General features: G+C 39.3%; 1 protein-coding gene across 5 annotated transcripts in view; it reads left to right on the top strand.

Annotated features, from left to right (window-relative positions):
• Window positions 1-2,530: 2,530 nt before the first annotated feature.
• LOC122081442 (dentin sialophosphoprotein-like) overlaps window positions 2,531-23,209 on the top strand; it is a 22,791-nt gene continuing 2,112 nt past the window's right edge. The window contains exons 1-16 of one of the 5 annotated variants that reach the window (XR_006141082.1): window positions 2,531-2,691; window positions 2,935-3,073; window positions 5,669-5,872; window positions 6,006-6,187; window positions 14,392-14,518; window positions 14,605-14,802; window positions 16,216-16,269; window positions 16,384-17,361; window positions 17,467-17,580; window positions 18,430-18,500; window positions 19,373-19,424; window positions 19,520-19,603; window positions 19,682-19,725; window positions 21,883-21,957; window positions 22,034-22,532; window positions 22,815-22,950. Coding sequence is in view for 2 of the 5 variants with exons in the window: in XM_042648587.1 (XP_042504521.1) it covers window positions 2,972-3,073; window positions 5,669-5,872; window positions 6,006-6,187; window positions 14,392-14,518; window positions 14,605-14,802; window positions 16,216-16,269; window positions 16,384-17,361; window positions 17,467-17,580; window positions 18,430-18,500; window positions 19,373-19,424; window positions 19,520-19,603; window positions 19,682-19,725; window positions 21,883-21,957; window positions 22,034-22,466 (2,718 nt within the window). In the remaining 3 variants the exon portion in view is untranslated. The other 4 variants (XR_006141081.1, XR_006141083.1, XM_042648587.1 and 1 more) reach the window with 4 other exon arrangements.

Below are 23,209 nucleotides of genomic sequence, written 5' to 3'. Positions count from 1 at the left end.
AAGACGCGTACTCATCTTACAAACCTATCAGGATCTTTGATAGCAGTATATTAAAAGTACAATATCACAATACAAATTAAATCAACTGCTATAATAGTGGAATCATAACTAAAAATGGGAAACATCTAGTGATATCATATAAACATAACTAACTAAGTTATTCCATTACAAAATTTTAGGACTTACACATACTAAGCCCAAATTATAAAATCACTAGGTCGGTATCAGAATATCAAAAATACACTGTGCATCTCGTGGTGCCGCGTATGCACAATAGTCACAGACACAATCTTGATCATGCTCTTAGGCTTTTAGCATCCACCAGTCACTTGTGCCATAGTCAGCCCCCCCAAGGTCGAGTCACCACCAAGCGGTACTACTATACCTGCATCATCATCTAAAAAGGGGCATATACGTGGGGTGAGCTTCCAACTTGCTCAATGAGGGGTGGGGTTCATGCACAACCTAGCACAAACATTCACATATATAATATTCCATGATGACATGAATACAATAATTAAACACATAGTTCATGATGTGAATGATGCAATCCATTTGATTATTAAATCACCTAACAATACAACTAAGTCGGGTAATGCTATTACGGCACATTAGACTGTATCCCTGGTCTCGGAACCGTACATCGACTACACAGCAATACAAGCCCTAGCAGTGATTAGGAGCCTGCTGGTCCTTGGATGTGTCCATCGGTCACCCAACAAACCCTTGATAACCCCCTTCTGGCAGTCAAGGCATCGGGATCACCATCGCCCATACCGAACTAGTTCCCTCATCTGGCAACAATTACATCGTACTGCGGGTGTGGCATTCCAGAAAGGTTCATTGAACATACCATCATTGGGTTATCCAACACCTTACTCCCAGTTGGCAAGGAGACGTAGCATGGGGAATGTCACTTAACCACAATATTCTACATGACTTTCATAATGATACAGTTAGTATGGACCACGCGACACTGGGATCACCATCAGCCACGAAGCGGGTGCATTTCCAAGTATAGTCTTGGGGTACACAATACCGGGATACCATTGGCCACAAGGTGTAACCCATGACTATATACCTATTATAGCATACAAAGCAGTTGAGTATGGACCACGCAACACCGGGATTCCCATTGGCCACGAAGCGTATACATTTCCAAATGCAGTCCCGGAGTCCACGATATCGGGAAACCATCAGCCACAAAGTATATTCCGTGACTACATCTAATCTAATGCACATAATCAATGCATGAATGCAACAAACGTACATAAAATCTTGATTCCATCGGGCCATTTGGGAGATTCATCAATCGAACAATCAAAACTCTAGATGGTCATTTGGTTCCTCTTCTTCAAAGCCAAAAAGGAAGAGAAGAAAGAAAGGAAGGGTTTTCTTGTTATTGCTTTGAAGAGCAATAAACCAAGGGGAGAGAAAGTATGAACACCAAACTTGTTAGTGCAAGTTCCTAGTCATCCCAGACAATCAGTTGTGAGATTCCCTAACCTTGGATTTACATTATATACATGTACACACACACACACACACACACAAAGAGAGTATTCATCCTCAAGGTCATCATTGTCGGGGGGGGGGAGGGGACAAAATGTAGTGTCTATCGGCTGAATTTCCGATTCACTTTCAAATGGGTTTGCAATTTAGGCTCAATAGTAATGCATGGTATAGTAGTGACCACAAGGGGGTTGGTCAGTTGGCAAGGTCCAATACCTCACAATTAAGAGATCATGAGTTTTGTCTCCTGGAGGCCTAACTATCAGAAAAAAAAAAAAGTCAATCCCATCCCACCCCCCATTTTATTGTAGAGGGAGATAGAAATGAATCAACAGAGTATGAGGAGAGCACCACCCACCTTATGAGTCACAAGAAGTAGACGAAGAAAGATGTAAAGAGTATTGAGATTAGGGAGTTTAGAAGGGAAAGGAGAGGGAGGTTCGTTCTTTCGAATAAACCAGTCTCAGCCCTTTTTACACTTTCACTAGCTGGGATGTTGAAATTTCATGCGACCAACAACTGAGGTATTTACTAAAAAAAAGAAAAAAGGAAAACAAACTTACGGTCAAGGACTCAAGAGTAGACTGGCATTTGCATCCAAACAGCACCCAATCCCAACACCCGAGGGAACACGTAAAACGTCCACAATTACATATGTCATAGAAGGGCATGCATGGAAAAAGAGTCATTAAATAAATAAGAAAAAATATAATTAAATAAAGAAAGAATCTGGAAAAATGAGAAAAGATAGAGGGAGTGGCGTTTTAGTAATTTCACAAGAGAAGACAAATAGTCTTTGGTCGGGTCTTCACTGTTCACTATTAAAGCGTCGGGGTGAACAACGCAGAGCCCAATGTCTTACGAAATCAGAAGAAGAGGGAACCGAAGGGAATAGAGTTTGTGGATTCCAAATCCAAAGTTTAGTTATAATCCATAAACCAGGTAGATTCCGGGTTGCATCCCTGGATTTCCCACCCTATTTAAATTCATTTTACCCCTTTCTCTCTCTCCAGGACAAGAGTGAGAGAGTCACAGAGAGAGAGAGAGAGAGAGGGGGCTAAAGCTAAGGCTAAGCTTTGGAGAGAGAGAAGAGAGAGAAGAGAGAGAAAGTAGACAGAAAGGACTTGGAAAATAAAGAAAAAAAAAAAACTCTGTTTCCGTTTTACTCTGGAAAAACAGGTACACACGAGACGGAGAAACTACTTGTCTCTCTCTTAACCTTCGACCCTTCTTCTTCGTGGTTTTTGTTAGTTCGTTACCTGTAAAACCCTAGATTTTGTTTTTGTTTAGTTTTGTTTTGGATCCCATGTTACGTTTCTCTGTAAAGCCCTAGCAGGGGTTGTTGTAGTTTCGTCGTCGTTGTTCTTGTTCTGGTTTCTAGGGTTTCCCTTTTTTAAGGGTTTCAATGGTCTGAGCTTGCAGTGGAGCTCGAAGCTTCGAGGATCTGGGACGGGAAGAAATGGCGTCCTCAGAGAGAGAGCTCGAAGAACAGCTGAAGGAAGCTGGGGAGAGACTCGTTCATCCTTCTCCTAATGTCGATGAACTCCTCCCTCTTCTCGACGTAAGTACTATTCCTGTCGTTGTGTTTTTATATATCTTTAATCTCATTATCCTCTTTGTTTTCCGTTGGTTGGATGATTTTTGGGGTGGGTGACATGCAGTTGAAGGTTTTAAGGTTTATGCATGTCTTTTCAGTCTTCTCGGTCGTGTATTACTGGGCTTGTAATGCGTGTTTAAATTTAATTTATGCCTTTTCTCTTTCGCGTCTTCAAAATATGGCCTGTCGAAGGTGTTAGGATCATCTTTGTTACTCTTTACGTTTAGTCTCTCGGTCTTTTTAAATGCTATTTGTTTGTGGCATTCTGAGCCGAGTTTGAGCGGAAAGATGATCACTTTTGGGTTGTGTCTCTCTTTGGGTATTACTCTGTATATTAATGAAGTGATTTATTGGAAAGCTGTGCTTTGATATGATATGGGATAATAACGCACTCGTTGTTTAGTGCTTATGCTTTGAGTTTTTCTCATTGTAGACATATGCTCTTGACTTGACACCCTGAGTACAAGTATTCAGTTTCGGAATCAGTAACTGTAACCTAAAACAGCTCTCCATACCCCACTTCTGAATTTGTATAATAATTTGTGAGGACTTCTCCTGGCATAATTTGAAATCTTTTTGTGTGGGTAGCCACTTTTTGGTTTGTATCTTCATTAGGCATTGGAATTTGGAACAACACTCGAGATGTTAGGAAAGAACAAGATGAGTGACTGATCTGAAAGGTCATCTGAACCAAAAAATATGTATGCTCGTAAAATTGAAGAAGTTTTGTGTGCACTAAATTCCATCCTGGATGATTAGTCCTTCCAAAATCAAATTATGTTTTCAATCCAAGTTCTCTTTATGTCCAGTGGTGAATGGTGTGGTTCTTGCACTCATTTTCACATGTTGGATTCCTGCATACTGCTATTGGAGATAAAACCCCAAAACCCCTATGCTTCCACTATATAATACTCTTCATCAGTCTGGGCATTATTTAAAGTTGAATGACAGGATGCTAATTGGTCAACTTCGGAGGCCAATGTATTGATATATCTCGAGTGTACTGACATTCTGCCACATTGGCCTTGCTGGTTCAATCCTAGTCCTTTGTAGCTTCCCTTAGACCCTTGCTCTTGACACACAATTTTGCATGAGAATAGAGATACAGTAATTGGTCCCTTCGGTCTTATTTTTGGACACATTGAATTGGTGTGGTGGAGGCAGTTTACTTGGGGTGTCACACCTCAATGAGAAGACACAAATAGATGGAAGCATGATTCAGAAACAGATCAACATTTAATCAATTGGTTCAATGGCTTCTTTTTTAGGATCGGAGTAAAATAATATTTGGTGTATTGATAAAAAGTATAAAACTTCAGTTGTTGAATCTATTGCTCTCATGCTTTGGTTGCAGTGAAGTAAAAAATAAATGGTGAATCGAAGGCTGTTTACTTGAATTATTAATCTTAACCTCTTTCTTAATTTCATGAATTTAAAGTATTTGGTTAGGTAAACTTACCTCCTCCTGGGGGGGTGATGGGGGTAACAAGATGGAGGTTGGGAGATCCTAGGAATCCACAATAAGCCTGTTCTTGGGAATCCCTTACATTGTGGGGATGAAAAGATGCAAACTTGGGGCTGACATCAAAGTAGATGGAATTCCAAATCTTATCATAAGATCGAGAGTTGGACGATCATCTATGAAGATTCTGATTATGGCGTAAAAGGCAAGCTTCTCAACAATGTTACAGATGGAGGAACCAGAAAAAGTCATGTCAACTGAGATCCATTCTATACTAAGGGGGAGAATTCTTCTCTGCAAGAAGGCCAACAAAGACCAAGAACCCTTTTCCAGATAATGGAGGAGAAGGGGCAGGAGAAAAAGAGATGATTAACATCTTAAGTACCATTCTAGCAAAGACATCAAGAAGGGGGAACTTGACTGTGCCGGTAGATGAGGAAGGATTGTGTAGGGAGGCGGTTGGGAAAAAAACATGCCAAGCCGTGAAACCATGGTGGGGGATTTGTTATTTTACTAGTTTTATCTACAAATTTTCGGCGTTATATGAAATATGAAGTAGACCCTTTTTTTCATTTCTTTGTTTTTGTGGAATGGCTCATGCTGGCACTCATGGACTGAACATACAATGTTGCTGATAGGTCGGTAATGTTTATTAGAGTCAGGTTCTGGAACATTAGGACATAAAATGATTTTGGCCTTTATCTTTAGTACTACTTTGAGCAGTGCTTACTTGTTTTGTGGGGTGTACCTGGTGCATGAGGCTCCTGCATGTGCTAGGTCCCTTGGGGGGTGGTGGGGGACTATGCAGCCTTACCCCGAGAATGTCGAGAGGCTGTTTTGACTGCTTGACCACTAGGTCGCACTTACTTGTTTTGTGCTTTGGTGAATATTTGATTTTGATCATAAGAAGTTATCTTTGCTTGAGAATTTTATCTTGTTTTTCCAGTATTAGCTGTGCAATTTTCCATTTACTTAGTTTTCCTTTTCTTACCCTTTTCTTTCGTTTGGGATGAAGACTGGGAAGGACCCTTGATGATGTGACTGGCTACTAATTTTGTGTTGCCTCCTTTAATATGTGTGTATTTTTTGACCTATAGCAAGTTGAGAATTGCCTATCAAGGGTAGAACAGTCGCCATCAAAATCAATGCAAAATGCACTTTGCACCTCTATGAAGGCACTGATTGCTGATGATCTTCTGAGGCATTCAGATATTGATGTCAAAGTTGCAGTCGCATCTTGCATTAGTGAGATCACGAGAATAACGGCACCAGATGCTCCTTATGATGATGAACAAATGAAGGTACTTACAATAGCTTAATGTGATAGTATTTTATCTGAGATTAGCTTTTTCAGATTTCTGCTGTATCACTGCTGTAATGTTCTTGTGACTGCATATATGAACTTAGTCTGTTTCTTATTTTGCTTCTATGCAGGAGATATTTCAGTTGATAGTTGGTGCATTTGAGAAATTGTTTGATACTACTAGTCGTTCATATTCTAAGAGAGTTTCGATACTTGAAACTGTGGCAAAGGTTCGATCATGTGTTGTAATGCTGGACCTTGAATGTGATGCTCTGATTCTTGAGATGTTCCAACATTTCTTGAAAGCTGTAAGGTAAGAGCTCCAATATTGTTGAATCTTAACTAATTGCCTTATATGGTTTGTCCTTAGTTGAAGGTGTTGGTTGATGAGAATAGAGAATGGATAAATATGAATGCCAATTTTAATGTGATGTAGAACATGTATAAAAAGGCTGGCAGAAGAAAATAGAAAATCTAAGAAGAATAAAACTGATTTTTAGTTGCATCCTTCTAATTTCTGGCATTCTCTGTGGTTAACATGTACTTCAGTTGCATCACCCAATTACTTGACACAGATTGCTCTCCTTAGCCACTCAATTGTGGGATCAAGGTTGATACAATGGTCTATGTCCCTTTCAGTCATATATGGAACATAATGCTGGCCAATAATGTTGGCCTGTTGGTAATGGGCCCAAAGGGAGATCTAAGGTTATGATTTGTTGAGAAATATGGTGAATGATTCTGCGAGATTAGGTTGACCAGCAAGAACAATCCATCATGTTGAAGTTTGAGTGACCCCCATAGCACTAGATGGGCCTGTAGAAGTACCTTCTTCTTGATGCAAATTGAGATTAGAAAGTAAAGGATGAAATAGCCTATGATGGGCCAGGGTTGTTCTTGGACCAGTTTTTGGACCAAACTAGATACAGTTTGGTTTTCTGTTCCAGTCATGGGAATTTATTAGAAGACTGTCGATCAATGAATTCCTGACTTTCAGGAAGGAAAACGTCAAACCAATGCAGCTTGCGTGGGATATCTTGTTGGGCCCCTGTTGCTGAATTTCTGATGGTTGTGGGTCAGATTCCTATATTTAAGATCTTATTCAATTGTAGATGTGGGGTCTTAGTTTGGTACTTTGGTTATTATTTCAGTCTTTTATTGTAATCTGTATAAAACCTGACTTGGATAAGTTTCATGGTCTGATTTGGAAATCTCCATCTAGCACATGCATGGAGATTTCCCCCCTCGGATTTGTTTCTTTCTTTTATTTTTTGGACAGTGATCTGGTTGGTTATAAGATTTACCAAAACCAATTGTATTCCGTCTCCTGTTAGCTTATTTATATGTTTTTTATATGTAGGGCCATAAGCCATACCCCATGATTGATTAAGTCGAGTAAAATTGGCTTGATGCCCAAATATATGAGATTCAGATTTCTGTGACTGTGAGATGCTGTTCTACAGGTCAGTTGGATGCTTGATGCATGCTTGAGTGAGAAGCTCAAGTCATATCTTCTTCTACTTTGTTTCTTCCATTAATATCATACACCTGCAAGGTAAGTTCTGATTTAATCCTCAATCGATTATTACTGCTGATCGGCTGTTAATCTTCAATTCTGGTGGAGTAATCTGAGGTTAATACATCAGTGGTAACAAGGATTTATCAGTCCAACGAGAATCAGATTTCTCTGCAGAATTATTGTTGGCAGATGCCCTGTTGGGCTTCTGGCTCTGTTTTGGCATATATCATTCTGCAGAATCTGCCCTTCACATCTGTCTGGACTCTTGTGGACTTGCTCACTGTTTGGGGTCTGATAATTGACAAAGGTCTGATTTTTTGATCTGAAGATATCTAGGTTTTTAGAATTTAGGATCCAAAGTTTCTATTTTCTGAAACAAATTCATAGATGAGAATCCATCCGCTGGATTCCCTTGAGTTTTTTGAAGTTTTGTGCATCTAATTGAAGGGCCTACTAGACCAGAAAGCCAGCTTGATTTGAGTTGTCTGCTGGATCCCCTTGAGTATTTTGAAGTTTTGTAAATCTGGTTGAAGGGCCTACTAGACCAGAAAGCCAGAGTGATCTGAGTTGTGGATTTTGACATATTAATTTTCTCTATAATATGGTTTCTATGGGTGATCTGCGATCCTGCCTGTTGGGCAGAATCTGAAACCTCTTTCTAGGTTAAACCAGATCCCATTACTCCTTGATGATTATCCATCGTAGCCATTATTTCTATAAATTGGAAAAACAATTTATGACATTCATCTCTCCACGTAATGATTCCATCGTCTTATCGGTGTCACCATTTTTAATCCCAAACTCTTTGAAGAGTAATCAACTCAATTTTGGTGACTGATTTTCGCATAAAATCTGTCACGCCTGTCATTGTCCCTTATTTAATATGAGTTTCTTTATAAGTTTCTTAACAGGATCAGATGGGTGCTTTAAGATTCAAAATTTTAGGTCAGATATAAGTCTAAGTGCATGTTTGTATTGGGCTTTTGAAGTAATGCAGAGAAATCATGGTTGTCAGGGGGGGGGGGCTGGACGCAAAGTGACACCAACAAGGGAACCAAGGGCCAAGGCAACCAAAATGCCCGCCTAGGCAACACTAGTTGTCAAGGCGCATGGATGCCAATGTGGTCACTTAGGTGATGCCTTGACAATTATGAGATAAATCACATAATTATTTTAGTGGAAATAGTTTTCATTCGGGTCGTGTATGTGTTGGGCCTTTAGTCCACTGGATTTTCTTTGTAATTTGTTATTTTAAGGGGGTCTAGAATTTGGGTAGAAAGTAGGAATACAGGATTTACTTTCTTAGTTATTTCATTATCTATTGTTTATCTCTTTACTTGCAAAGGTTATTAGATAGTCTTATCTGATTAAAACTGTTCCTCCTAGTCTGGATAGAGTTTTAGTTGTGGGACACCTATTCTTTTTTTTTTTTTTTTAGGGGGGGGGGTGTGAATAACAAGGACACCTATTCTAACTAATTATATAAGGTAGAATTTTATTCATGTGAGATGCCTATCACTACTTTGGATAGAGTTTCCTACTTTCCCATTTCAGTTTCCTAGTTGTTCAAGTTATTTAATTAGTTCAGTAATGGTTGAGGCCTTCCCTTTTTAAGGTTTGTGTCTGTTTTTGAACTTATAAGGTAAGGGGCTATGGCCTTGAAAACTATAACAGTGACAGAACCTGAATCAGTACCTGGTCATAAGAAAGAAAGAAGAGAAGAAAGGAGAAGAGAAAGTCAAAAAGACGTAGAGAAGATTAGAGAAGGGAAGAGAACAGAGCCCAAGGTTTGAGCAATGGGCAGAGTACTCAAACTGTGGGTTGGGGATTGTATTTATAATGAATAAAAGAAACAAATTACAATAAGACCATTGGATCCACAACTATTGACCAGGCTTAAGACTTAAAAAGACTGGACATAATTGGCTTTACACTTAAATAAAAAAGGCATTACAATAATACCCCTAAGAGTACCAACACACTTAACACTCCCTTTCAAGCTGGAGGACGATATCACCTATGCCCATCTTGGAACAACAAGAAGCTCAGCCTTATCCCAAATTAAAGGGGTTGGCTACAAGGATAGAAGCCCAACACCAGCGAGTTAGGAAAATCTCAGCTAGATGGGGGCAGTTATATGGATCCTTACCCTCCAATCGGTTCTATCTAATGTCATACTTCGGGACAAGACCTAGACTATGCATGTCATTCCTCACTACTTCTCCTATGGTCATTTTAGGCCTGCCCCTAATTCTTTTAGCTCCCTCAATCGAAATCAAATCACTCCTACTTATTGGGGCATCTTTAGGCCTCCGTTGAACATGGCCATATCACCTTAAACTATTTTCTCAGGCCATACCACCTTAAACTACTTTCTCAGAGCTTGTCATTGATCAGAGCAGCTCTCAAATCAGCCCTAATATGTTCATTTCTTTATCCTTCCTAGTTTTTCCGCACATCCATCTTAACATGCTTATCTTTACTGTACTTCTTTATATGACACTTTTTAATTGCCCAACATTTTCATACATCATAGCCGGTCGTACAACAATCCTATAGAAATTTTCCCTTAAGCTTTGAAGGAATATGTTGGTCACACAAACTCTGGATGCACCTCTCCACTTCATCCATCCCATTTTAATTCTCTGTGTAACATTAGCCTCTGTGTCACTTTCTTTATTTATGGTTGACCCCAAATATCTAAAATAGTCACTTTGTGGTAACTCTTCCCCTTCTCCCAAATTTTAACCATATTGTTATCCATTATAGTGTGACTAAAGTTACACACTTGACTTGTTCTTTCGTTCATGGTTTTCACAATATCTGTTTATGGTTAGTGCAGTTGCAAACATCAGTTGTGTTTGATCTCAAAAGTATTGACAGATTTGTACTTGTTAATTGGGAGCATTATAATACCATAGCCCCAAACTATTGGATACTTTTTTAATTAGATTTTTTTTTAAAAAATTGTTTGTGGATAGGGGAGGTCTCATTTTCTTTGGTTAGTAGTTTGCTTAGATAAGCTTATCCAAATTGTGGGGCCTGATTGGGAAGCTTTTTAACACCTTGTGGCTTTAAAAATTCTAAATTTTGTTGAATCTTTTCTTCTCCATTGTGGAGATTATTTCATGTGTTTATTCTTATTATTTTATGGGAAAACCTAGATGTCACTAGGCCTAGTGAAATGTAATGGTTCATTATTTGCCACATACGAGTACATGGTATGTCCTTGTGAGTGAGGAGCAAGCAAGCATCTCATTGTATTTATATTCATTTCATGGCATTTTTATAATTTTAAAACTTTGAACCTAAGTTTAGCAACTTTTCTTATTTTGGGCTAAAATTCAACCATTGAGATGGATTTGGGGTCCTTTATCACATGGACTAACTCATGTACTGCCAAGTTACAAATAATGAAGTGTTATGCTTCACTAGGCATAGTTGTTTTGGGTTTACGATAACGAATCCCTATGGATGGTTGATTGTAGGAGGTTCCCTTTTTTCACGTTTTGATTAATAGAATTGATTTAATTTATTTTGATAGTGAGGTGTTGCCTCTTTCTTTCTCCACTCTTCCCCCTGATTCTGATCTGCTCTCACCTCTCTCCTCATCTCTGAGGCATCTGAGCGAATATGGTTCTTTCTCTTCTTGTGCCCTTTACTTGCACAGATCCTTCCATCGGTTTTCATCAACTTGGTATATAATGCTGAGGGCAAGATTGGCTTTGATTGTGTTTTAATAGGTAGGCTCCAAGAAGAGTTAAACTCATGGTCTCTTAGTTGTGAGGTGTTGGCCCCAAGATTAGCTGTGTTGATCTGGTTTGATCTCAAAATCAGCGTCTTGAATTTGTACATGTTAATTTGAGGCAATATAACAATACCATGGGCCCAAACTATCGGATAATTTTTCGACTTAGAAGTACATTAATTTAAAATTTGTTTGTGGGGTTCAAGGGTTAGACGTATAGGGGAGGTTTTATTTTATTGGATAGATTACAGTTTAGGTTCTAAAGTTTAAGGAAATTACATCTGAGGTACCTAATGTCTAAAAGAAAACTACATTTTGGGTACTTTTTTTTATTTTTTATTTTAATTTCCAACTTTATGCATACCACTCTACTCCCACTGTAGGAAGAACCTAAAACGATGTAGAAAAATGAATGGGAATTGCATAACAATGCACTCAAAGATTTACATGGTTCGGCAAGATTGGCTACCTTCACGGTAAGATGAGATTTGCTTCACTAGCAATGGTAAATAGGATTACCACCACTTGTCATCATACCTCTCTCAGATTGATTATGGAGAAAGAACCCTTGCTACAAATATATAGTGAAACCCTATACAGATAATTTACCAAAATACCCTCAGCCTCTTAATGACCCTTTAGAATTGACCACTTATGCAAGCAATGGAATACAAGACATGGTACCCCCAACCAAGGAACTAAATCTCTGGTTTCCGAAAGCCGAAACCATATATATATAATTTTTTTTTCTGGGCTATTGCTAGAAATTTGGGCCTTCCCCTTCTCTGATGATGTCACCCCATTAGCGATCTCTTCCCCAATCTTCCTCTACTCCGAGGCTGAGTTCAAGGCACCACCAACCACTGTGGCTGCAACGTGCTGCTGAACTACCCAGTCCATGTCCAAATCCCCATTTCGTCCATGTGTAACCCCTTGTGCCCAGCCCCTGCTTGCACAGCTCTCCCATGCGCGCATCCCCTCTGTGCGCTGCCCCTGCTGTGCCCTTTCTATGATCCTACTCTTGCAGCCCCTTGCGCAGTGCAACACTCTTCCTGCAACAGAGCTCCCATAGCTTCCCCAGTGCCTCTTGCACAAGTGCACTATGCTACAAGTCCTCCCGTAGCTTCTGGCTGTGAGCCCTCCTATCGCTCCACCGCCGTCTCTGCTTCTAATATCACTACCGTAGAGCCCTCCATTGCAGTCATAGCCTCTGGTACTACCATACACACCATTTCCATTGGTTGTGAACCACTGCCCTCTTTTCTTTTCTATTTCTACCCCCGCTAATACAATTAATGCTATGCTTGCCTTGATTGGGTTTTCTATTGGGTGGTGTTTGTGGAGAGGGACCAATGTTGTTTGGGGGAGGGGATTTTGATTTTGTCTCATCATCCACCATTAGAGATTGGAAACATAAGGTGAGGAAGAGAATGAGATAGACCCATAAGCCTAGAGATATGAGGAGCCTTGAAGAAGCTCCCATATCAGGTTCTGGATTTGGAAAATTGGGTTCAGTGCCAGAATAAAAGGTTTGGGTATTTGTGAGGGATAATGCAGAGAGGGAATCGATGGTTCAGGTTGTGTTTTCACGGACTGGTGTTACGAGAGGGTGATGGGGCTTATTTCCGATGGTTTTTTCATCAGTGGTGGTCAATCACAGGGTGGAGGTGGTGATTGGAGAAGTGAATCTGGTGGAGCTGTGGAGGTTTTGGGGAGAGCGGGGGAGACAGTCTGACATGGCGGATCCGTCCCTAAGGGGATCTTTGTGAAGGGGTGGTGTTCAAAGAGTGGAAGAGGAAGCTGGGATGCCTTCCCTGAGGTGTAGTATGGCAAGGCTGTGGGTGGTGATGACGCAGGAGCTGCAAGGGAGGTTCCAACGAGCTGCTGTGTGTGCCAGAAAAGAGAATAAGAGAACGAAGAAAAGGTTCTACCATCTCTGGGTAAAGTTGGAATTAAGAATAGAGGTACACCAAACATAACATCTATGAAACCTGAGGTACCTTAAACATAACATTTCAAATGCAAGGTACCCCAGACATGGTTTCTCTAAGCTTTAGGTATCCCAGTTGTAATTTTCCCTAATTTACCTTGATGAATTTATCCAAATCGCAGGGTTCAATTTTCTTCAACAGCTTGCAGCCCCAAGAAATTCCTTTTCTGGAATCTTATCTTCTCTAAATGTGGGGATTAGAATATGGGTTTATCCTCAACATTTTATTGTGTTTTCCTATTATAAATATTTAGGTTAGAACTCTTCTTTTGGCCTATGGGTGGAAGAGAAGAGAGAGTATTCATTTGTTTGGGTTTCCATTAAGGAATCCCTACTGCTGGTTGATTGTAGGAGCCTAGGAGGTTCCCTGGTTAGTTTTGGCTGCATCTTCTGTTTCTTCTGTTGTCTTGTTGCCTCTTTCTCTATCCTCTCCCCCCAAGTTATTATGACCTGCTCTCTCTTGTTTCTCTTCTTTGTGTTTGCGACATCTGACCCCAAGGTTCTTTCTCTCTATCGGTCTACATCATGTTAACCAGAACAGAAGTTCCCATGGGGGGTCATTGTGTTGTATATTTAAGGCCAGTAAGATACAGGCAAAAGTACAACAATTACTATGTAATAAAAAATAATTAATTCTTTTGCATGGCTGACATTGGAAGGCCTTCTTGTACGTTTCCCCTACTTTTTGCTACATGGAACGATGAGAATGCAATTCCAACTGTTGGATTCAGAGAGCATGGTCTGGATTTACCATTTGTCAAATTTCAGAACCTAATCCCTATATTAGCTTGCAATTATTTGGTAGGCCATGCACCCTCTTGGCAGTCTCTGGATTTTTAAAGCATTATTTTCCATTTGGCAGAGCCCATTTCAGCTGAACTTGATTTATTAGAAGGGGAACTTGGGGTCTACTTGTCAAAAAATTTTGGCCCCACCCAAGCTGCTATGTGCCAGATATTTGGGCCATTCAACCATTTGTTTCCAAATTAATTTAATCGCTTGAATAATTCAAATATGGTCCTTTAATTATAAAATTTTATAGTAATTTGTGACAGTATTACAATTGTGCTTGTGGTTTTGAACATTATAACTGGCTAAGCTAAACACAGTTTTGATCATTGATCTTTTCTTTTCTTGTGAAATAGTGTATTTTATTTTCTTTTGTTTTAAATGGTGCAATGATACTTATGTATTCTTCAATTAGCTGTACCATAATCTTCTATTAACTAAATAATTTAATGAATGCTTTTGCCATTTAAGGGATGACCACCCAGAAAATGTCTTTTCTGCCATGGAGACAATTATGACCCTTGTGTTAGAGGAAAGTGAAGATATATCAGTGGAGCTTCTTTCTCCCCTCTTAGATAGTGTCAAAAAGGAAAATAAGGTAATTTTTTGTCTATGTGATTTCTTTTTCTTTATTGGTTTCTTCTTTTCCTTTTCTCTGTGTCTAATTAGATTTTTATGTCGCAGGATTTTTTGCCTATTGCACAAAAACTTGGGAAGAAAGTAATTGGAAACTGTGTAGCTAAGCTTAAACCGTACATGGTTGAAGCAATAGACTCGTTGGGCGTTTCTATTAATGATTACAGTGACATTGTGGCTTCTATATGCCGTGAGACATCTGATGCTGCTGAATGCAATAAAGCCAATGCATCAGGCGAACATCCGGTGTGCATCTTTGTTTAAATCTTTGCTTCCTTCTGTTTGAGTTCTGGCTGGATTTCTCTCAATATCATTATCCTCTTTACTTGAATCTAGCCTCTCCTGGTTATCTATATAACTTGTATGAAAACTATTGATGTTTTGTTATTCTAATTGTGTTCCCATTAAACTTGACGGCTGGCGCTGCAGGTGTATTACTTGGTTTACGTCTCTGTTTTATTCTATTTGTTTCCTGCCTGGGTTTCTGTGGATATAATTATTGCCTTCGCTTGTATGCATCTTTGAATGTGAGGATCCAATGACATCTTTCTTGGCATCCTTCTTTGACATAATCTCCTGATCTTGTAACGAGGATTTTTGTAGGATATGCTGTATTATCTGTGCACACCTCCGTGATGAAATATAAAAGAGTGATCAGAATGATAAACATTGATGGGCAGCATGTGTAGATGTTTTGCTGCCATGACATGGGATGAGATGTTGATCCTGGTCATCTGGGTGTTTTGAAAATAGTTTTTTGAAATTTACAAATGGATGGTAATGTGAAAAAGTTGGGGGTCCACAACATCAAGGCCGCTTCAATTTATCAGGCCCCTACATGGATCCTTTGGATGGGCTATATGGAAAATCTGTTCTGTTCAAACCTTTCACAGACGGTCAAAGTAGGTTTTGAAGTTGTAAACCATTTGAGGGTTATTTTGCTTATGATTCTAATCAATCCTAGATGTTAATCTATGCTTGATATAGTGTCCCTTCACAGTCAAATGTGAAGAAAAACACCTTATTTTGCATTCCCATGAAGCTTGGCTGATTTGCTTGTTTTTTGTCGATTTTGATAAAATATACCGGTTTCTCTGTTTTTGTAAAACCAGTCTTTTGGTGAAATTGGGAGACCTCAAGTAGGTGTTTTGATACTTTTACGTGGCATTTGCATAAAAGTGAAACATTGTTTGAGCTTCCTTCATGGTGGGGCTTGTTTCTGTTGTTCTGACTGTCCAATTTTTTCTTCTTCCTCTTTGCTGCCGTATTTGGGTGGATCTGGTCAATGTGTACTCAGCTAATATTATGATGGTATGACTTATGAGTTCATTTGTCCATGCTCCTGACTGGTTTATCCAATCGAATTCCATTATTGTTTTGTATGTTTTCACTGTGATATGCAGCATATTGCCAAAGGAGTTGATAAGTAATATTCTGTTATTTTGGTTAGTCATAGTGAAATATGCCCAGCCTCTTCTGCGAAGCAGGGGGTAAGGCTGCGTACAACTTGCCCCTCCCAGACCCCACAATAGCGGGAGCCTCGTGCACTGGGTTGCTCTATAGTGAAATATGCTTGCTGATGTGAATATATTTGTGATGGAGTTTTTTCTTTTCTTTTTTATTATTATTTTTTTGAACTTGTTTATTGGCATGTTTCAGGCAGATGAAAGCAACAAATTGTTGGAGAAGGCTGGTGCAGATGAGCCACCTCAGGCATGTGATCCTATTGGCTGTGTTCCACGTAGCATATTTTTGCCACTTGTTTAGATTTTGTTGGATGATTAAAAATTTGAATTAAGCATGTTACCTTTACTGTTTATTTCGCAGGAGGCTAATGAACTCCCAGCAGAAGTGACCGGTTCTGGATCTCTGGATCCTGCTATGGATAAATCTCCCAAGTCAGTGATGAGCAATGGTAATGCTCAACATGGAAATGATGATTCTTTAACAGATCCAAGTTCCCCAAAAAAGAAGCCTGAACGTTCCCGTCGTACTAATCAAGCTAAAAGTACTGATGGAGCAGCGAAGACTGAACCTGATAGTTTGGATTCTGAGAAGGTAGTCAAACCAGAAACAAAGCCAGATAAAGCTACGAGGAAAACAAGGGGTAGGAAAGCTAATCCTTTGATGACTTCTACGGAAGGTTCTGACCATTCTCGGATTGATCATGTGAAAGGATCTGTAGAGCTGCCTGATCGGAGGAAGAGTCGCACAAAGGAAGCTGATAGTGCAACTTCCGGTGGCCCTTCTACAAAGGATGTGACTGTGTCATCTGAAGCAGAGAAGGAGAGTCTGGCACAGGCTTCCTCTCCAGCAGCATCGGCTAGTGAGCCTATAAATGTCGCTTCATCACCAACTCAGACTACTGATGGAACTCGCTCCAGGAAGGGACGCCGGGGGTCAGAGAAGAAAGGAAGCAGAAACCAAGACGCTGCACCTGGTTCGCCACCAAAGGGAGATTCATTGAGTGATCATGGTGAAGATGAAACTACGCCTTCTGCTGCCAAAAAGAAATCAGAGGGCATGAGTGACTCTGAAGCAAAACAACATAAGCGCACAGGGAAAAAACTTCTTGCTGGGAATGTCAATGAGAAAACTCCAACTCCAGTTGATACCGTCTCAAAGAAGGAATCTGGAGCCACAAAAGATTCAGATGTTAAGTCGCTGAGGAAGTCCGGTAAGAAGGTAGATGGAAAAAATACCAATGTAGATGAATCATCAAGAAAACAACAGGGGGGTAAAAACAAGAGAGGCAGGGGCAAAACTGTCTCTGACAAGGATGTTGTTGAAGAATCAAGTAAGAAGGTAACCTATCACTGTGGTTTATTTTGTTACTTGTTAGTTTTCTTGTTATATTCTGAACTTCTTTCCCGTCTGAAAAAGTTCTTTTTATCACTATGTATTACACAGGTTAAAGATTTTTCGCCGAAGTCTGCCACAAAGTCATTGAATAAAGATGAAAGTCAAGTTGAAGATACCCCAAAGATATCTTCCAAGCGAAAACGCACTCCGGGGAAGGAAGAGGTTTGTAATATTAATATGTTATAATTGATGTGTATCTGGTTTATAGACTCTTTTGGTTTTCTCTCTGTTTGCCTTTTAACACTTGAAATATGTTTTATTTGTCTCTTTTGATTGCTTGGATCGATTCTTGCAAAGAGTTGTCCAGGTGTTGCCACGCCTTGGTCGCCTGGACGGGTGACTTGGATGTCTTGTGTCCAGTCACCCTCCAACGCGTTGTGTCACCTAGGTTCCATGACAACTATGCTTGCAACCATGTCAAAGTTTAATGGGTGGTTGAGAAGATTCTAAGTAGCAGGGCCACCTAGGTTCCATGACAACTATGCTTGCAACCATATCAAATTTTAATTGGTTAAGAAGATTCTAAATAGCAGGGTCCAATTGGTATTGGTTTTTGGATTGTAGGATTGATAATTTTTTTTATTTATTTTATTTTTTTTTATATTTTTTTGAGTGTAGTAAATAAATCGGTTCAAATTTTGAAAATTAAACTTGCTACTGACTAGCCTCCTGGTTGTGTTTTGGAAGTCAAATTGATTGGGTTCATGCCAGTCTGTATCCGTCTCAATTGCTGTAGTTAGTATAATTCTCCTTGGCATGTCTCATGAGTTCTATGTACGTTTCTAGATTTGTTCAGGGGGGTGCTCCCAAGCGCACAGATAAGACTGAATCTCTAATTTGTTCAGATGACTTCCCATATAATTTTCTTAGATTGCATGAATTTTTCCTTCGTTCTGAACCCTTATGTCAATCACTGATTATCTTCTGATGTTATTCTAGTGCTTTTTCTTGTCATCTAATCACCATCTCATCGAGAGATTAATTTCTTTTTTTTTGACTTCTGAAATGCAGCATGGTGCTATAGATTATGATGAGAGTCTGGTTGGTTCAAAGGTTAAAGTTTATTGGCCACAAGATCGTCTGTAAGTGTGGTTTTCTATGTTGTATTTTTTCTTGCTGACATATCTTATTATGCGATTTTATATGATTTTGATTTTGTATACTTGTTAGGCATTGAACAAATTTCTTTCCTTTTCAGCAATTTTTTTTTCGCCATTGCAGCTTTGTTTTCTCCTGTTGTGATCTTGTTGATTCATTCGGTAGTTATTTTATAATTGCATTTCTCTTTTACTATTCAATAAGTCAATGTTGTAATCAAATCTAGTTATGATCATCTGTCAGCATTTGGTAAGGTCAAGTATGCCCTTCAACAATTCTATGCAGGTGGATTTTAGTTCTTACTAGTTTTAATGTCTTCAAATACTCATGGGGATCCTAAAATTGGTTTCTGTGTAATTGGTCTGTACATTAATTTCATAGCCTTTGTAGTTGATCTATGACATTCTTGTTGCCAGAAGTACCATCTTATTTTGTGTAATTTGATCCCTGTTTGCACTTAGTTGTGCCCATGATTTGTGCCAGGGAATGAGCAATCAATGTTATTAGAAACCCCTGACCACCAGCCCCATGTAGTAGGCCATAGGCTCTAAGCATCTTATTTGGTTTGTTGTTTTCTATATAGGTTTTTTTTGGGGGCGGGGCGGGGCGGGGCGGGGTGGGGGTGGGGGGGAAGGATCGCTGCCAGGTTGCATACAGCCTTTGCCCTCTCACAGGGAGGTTGAAACCCATGACTGATGCCCTGGCTCCTCCGCTCATTGGCTCCCGCATTGGTGCAGGATGCATGCAGCCGGGCAGATTTTTTTTCATGAGTTACATATTTTTTTTGTCATAATTTTGAATCTGACGTGAAAGACTTTGATTTGTCTTTGCTCATATTCCAGTTGCCATTATGCAGGTTCTATGAAGGTACCATTTCAGCTTTTGACCCTGTTAAAATGAAACATAAGGTGACCATGGATACCATAATTTATGTTGTACTTATCTTCCTCTGATTGCTTCACTTTTTCTCCAGTCTTATTTTTATGTTTGTTACTTAACACAGGTTTCCTACACTGATGGGGATGTGGAATTATTGAATCTTAGTAAGCAGAGGTGGCAGTTCATTAAAGATGATGATGTGGCAGGGGTAGGTGTAATGCTTTGCTATTTTCATTTTTTTTTTCCTGATACTGGGTTCTAAAAAAATTCCTTTCTTAATCAACAGGAACAAGAAACTGATCTTCCAAGTCCTGATGCTTCTGATGACATGTAAGCACACTTGTTTGCTGTTAAAATTTTCCATTCAGAGCAGTTTCAGTTGGCTGCTAAAGTTTTCCATTAATAAGATAATTTAGTCATGCCTTTAAGCTTCATACACTGGATCAATGTAATAAACTTGATTTTGGATGTGGGATCTTCTAAATTTGCCAAGCCCATACCTTGGAGAAGTGAGTGACTTTACGTTTTTCTTTTAAAATTACAAATTGGTGATAAGTTTTGTTTCTTTTAAATTCCAAATTGGTAATAAAGTTTGTTGTTTGCGTGGACCATGCAACTTTTCATGGTCTACTGTTATGTGCTAGTTAATTTGAGTTAGTTATAATATTTAATTGTAGTATGTTGCATACTTGTATGTGGTAAGTGGGGGTAGTTATTGGGAGTTATTATCATTATAATTAATTATTATTGTGGTAATTAGTTTAAAGGAGTTACACAGTAGTGGGAGAGGTATGGGTTCGGTTATTAGAAAGTGGGAGCTATTACAACTCCTTATTGTAATCCTTAAATGGCTATAAAGAGAGAATCCTTAAATGGCTGTAAAGAGATGTTGGAGATGGACATTTGAATCCAGTTAAACTCTTTTGAGTTAATGGTAGGCTTATAGAGGCTTTTTCTATAAGCCAAACCCCAAGTTTGGTCTGTAAAGCTAAAGCTTTTCCCCATCTTTTTCTCTCATATTTTCTATCTTTATTTTTGTTTTATTTTCTTTCCCTATTTTTCTCATCTCCACCCTTTATGCACGTAACAAATGGTATCAGAGCCAGAGGAAGAGAAAGGATCGAGAACTTGGAACGCATTGTGCGTTCACTTCACTTGGGGCAACAACAAATCATTGGGAAGATTACAAACATCATATAAAAACTTACCGTGGTGTCTGAAAACTGTCAGCCAACCTTGCAATGGAAATATCCTCAAGCAAAATGAGTAGACTTAAGGAAGAGGTAGCCAATACTGTGCACTTGGCGCAACCATCAAAGGGAAGAAGGAAAATAAGAAGATGACGAAAAAGGAGGAGATGAAGACGAAAAAGAAGAAAAAGATGTCCTTCAAAGAGATACCATTCTCTACCCATGAGACAATCATCCCAGCTTCATTAATTGTGATATTCTATATTAAGCTATGGATCCTATTGGAATTATTATTATTTCCTTAAATTCTCTGTCCTTGAGGATTAGAACATTTCCAAGGAGAAGGAATGCTATGTGCTAATTAATTTAAATTAGTTTTAATAATAAATTCTAGTATGTTATACGTGGTAAGTGGGGGTAGTCATTGGCAGTTATTATTATAATTAATTATTACTGTGGTAATTAGGTTGAAGGAGTTACAAGGTAGTGGGAGAATTATGCGTTTTAGAAAGGGGGAGCTGTTACAACTCCTTATTGTAATTGTTAATAGCTATGAAGTGATAATGGAGATTGACTTTTGAATCCAATTGAACTCTTTTGAGTTAAAGGTAGGTTTCCTCTATAAGCCAGACCCCAAGCTTGGTCTATAAAGCTAAAGTTTTCTCTAATATTTTGTCTTTATTTTTATTTTATTTTCTTTCCCTATTTTCTCTCATCTCCCCCTTTGTGCACATGACGTCTGCACAGCTAGTTGGGCCACAATGGTAATTTGGCAATTCTGACTAGATATTTAGGAATGATTTGGATTTAACTAGGTGTCAATTTCAGCCTCAATTTTAGTCATTTACCTTTCCGGCTGCTGCTGAATAGAAACATTAAACTGAAAGCCCATAGAAAATGACTAATAATTTATCCTCCCAACGGCTGCAAAATAGAAACATTAAACTGAACACCCATATAAAATAAGTACCTCCATGCCCCCATTTGGGTAAGGGTAAAATGTTTCAATACAAGCAGTTGGTAGACGATGGGGGTATTGGTTCTGGGTTGATTTTTGTTTCAATATCATATGATGCTCAATTATGTTGTGTGCTGTAAGTTTCAGACCTAATAAGTGGCAGTTAATGCTCAGTCATTACCTTCTGCTGGTAATGCTGTCCTTGGAACCGCCTCATATATGCTTTCTATTCACCTTGTTTTGTTTTGGTGTCAGGAAGTGGGGTAGGAAAGAACAAATGATTTAGTTTTATGTATCCCTAAAGCTGGAGTTAATGCTGATTGATGTTCATTTGACCAGGCACCGAAAGAAGAAAGCAAAAACAAATTCGGATTCATCGACCATGCAAGGAGTGACGGATGGTTCTGCTAAAAGGTAACTGGATGTGCTTTATGTTTTACTTGGGGCTCCACAATTCAGGGATTTATATGGTTTTTTTTTTTTTTTTTAGGGCTAGAGGAGTTTCGACCAGCAAATCCAAAAGTGAAGCTGCAAAGTCTGGTGGTAAACCGAAGGAAGATGTTAGACACAGCAGCAAATCCAAAGATGACAGCCCTAGAACTGTCAACAAATCCAAGGTTGAAACCCCCAAAACTGGTAGCAAATTGAAAGAAGATGCCCAGAAGTTAGGGAGCAAATCCAAGGATGACACTGCCAAGATCAAATCCAAGGAAGATACAACCAAAAGAAGCATAAAGTCTAAGGGTGAAACCCCAAAAACTGGTGGCAAAGCCAGTGCTAATGGAACTACTGCCAAAGCGAAATCCAGTTCATTGAAGCTACAAGAAAATGAAGATTCCATGATGGGGAAATCAGATTCTGCAAAAGCACAAGAAAGTGAGACAAAAAGTGGGAAGAAGCGAGCGAGGAAGATCAATGGCTGATGATGTTAACTTTGACCTGATTCTTGAGGCGGGTAACCGGTTATCTTGTCTCCAGTGTTTTCTAAGGTAAATATAATTATATTAGCTTCCAGTCTCATAGGAATATATCCCTGTACTGCTGCTTAGCTGCACTAGTTCAAGGTGCCATGTATCTGGTAGAATGTTTGGCATATTCCCAGGCTGCAGTTAAGACTTAAGAGGCAATGGATTCTATTTTGTAGGTGGAGGGATGATTCAAGGGTCTGAGAGTTTCTTGTCTCTAGTGAGCGGGAGAGGGATTAGGAGAAAAAAGGGGGGGGGGTGGTTTCCTGTAGTGACTTAGAGCCTTTGTTAAATTCCTTTTTGCAGTTGGTGTACGAGTTAAACCAACATTGGTGGTTGCTAGCTCCTTTACATAGCATAAAAGAATTATAGACCAACTTGGCATGTGGGGTCCCGCTCCCTCTACTTCATGTAATGGAAAATGAAAGTGTTGCGTGTGTCATTTGATAGATCTCTGGCAGTTTAACATGCACTGGGAGCCAACGAAAAGGCCTCTGTACGTGCAAGCCCGGAGCCTGAACATGTAATTCATATTGGGGGGTTGTGGTTCTTCAGGTAGTGTAGTTTCATCACTTATTATTGAGGCCTGGTATTTTCTTGAGCTGCCTCTGGAGCTGCAAGGATTGGTAATCTAAGAACAAAAACTGCAGATCTAGATGGTTTTTATATTTTTCTCGTATACCCTTAACCCCCCCCCCCCC

This window comes from Macadamia integrifolia, chromosome 6 (assembly GCF_013358625.1).
Source record: "Macadamia integrifolia cultivar HAES 741 chromosome 6, SCU_Mint_v3, whole genome shotgun sequence".
NCBI lineage: Eukaryota > Viridiplantae > Streptophyta > Magnoliopsida > Proteales > Proteaceae > Macadamia > Macadamia integrifolia.
Note: the sequence above shows the minus strand (reverse complement) of the source record. Positions and strands in the feature narration are given on the sequence as shown.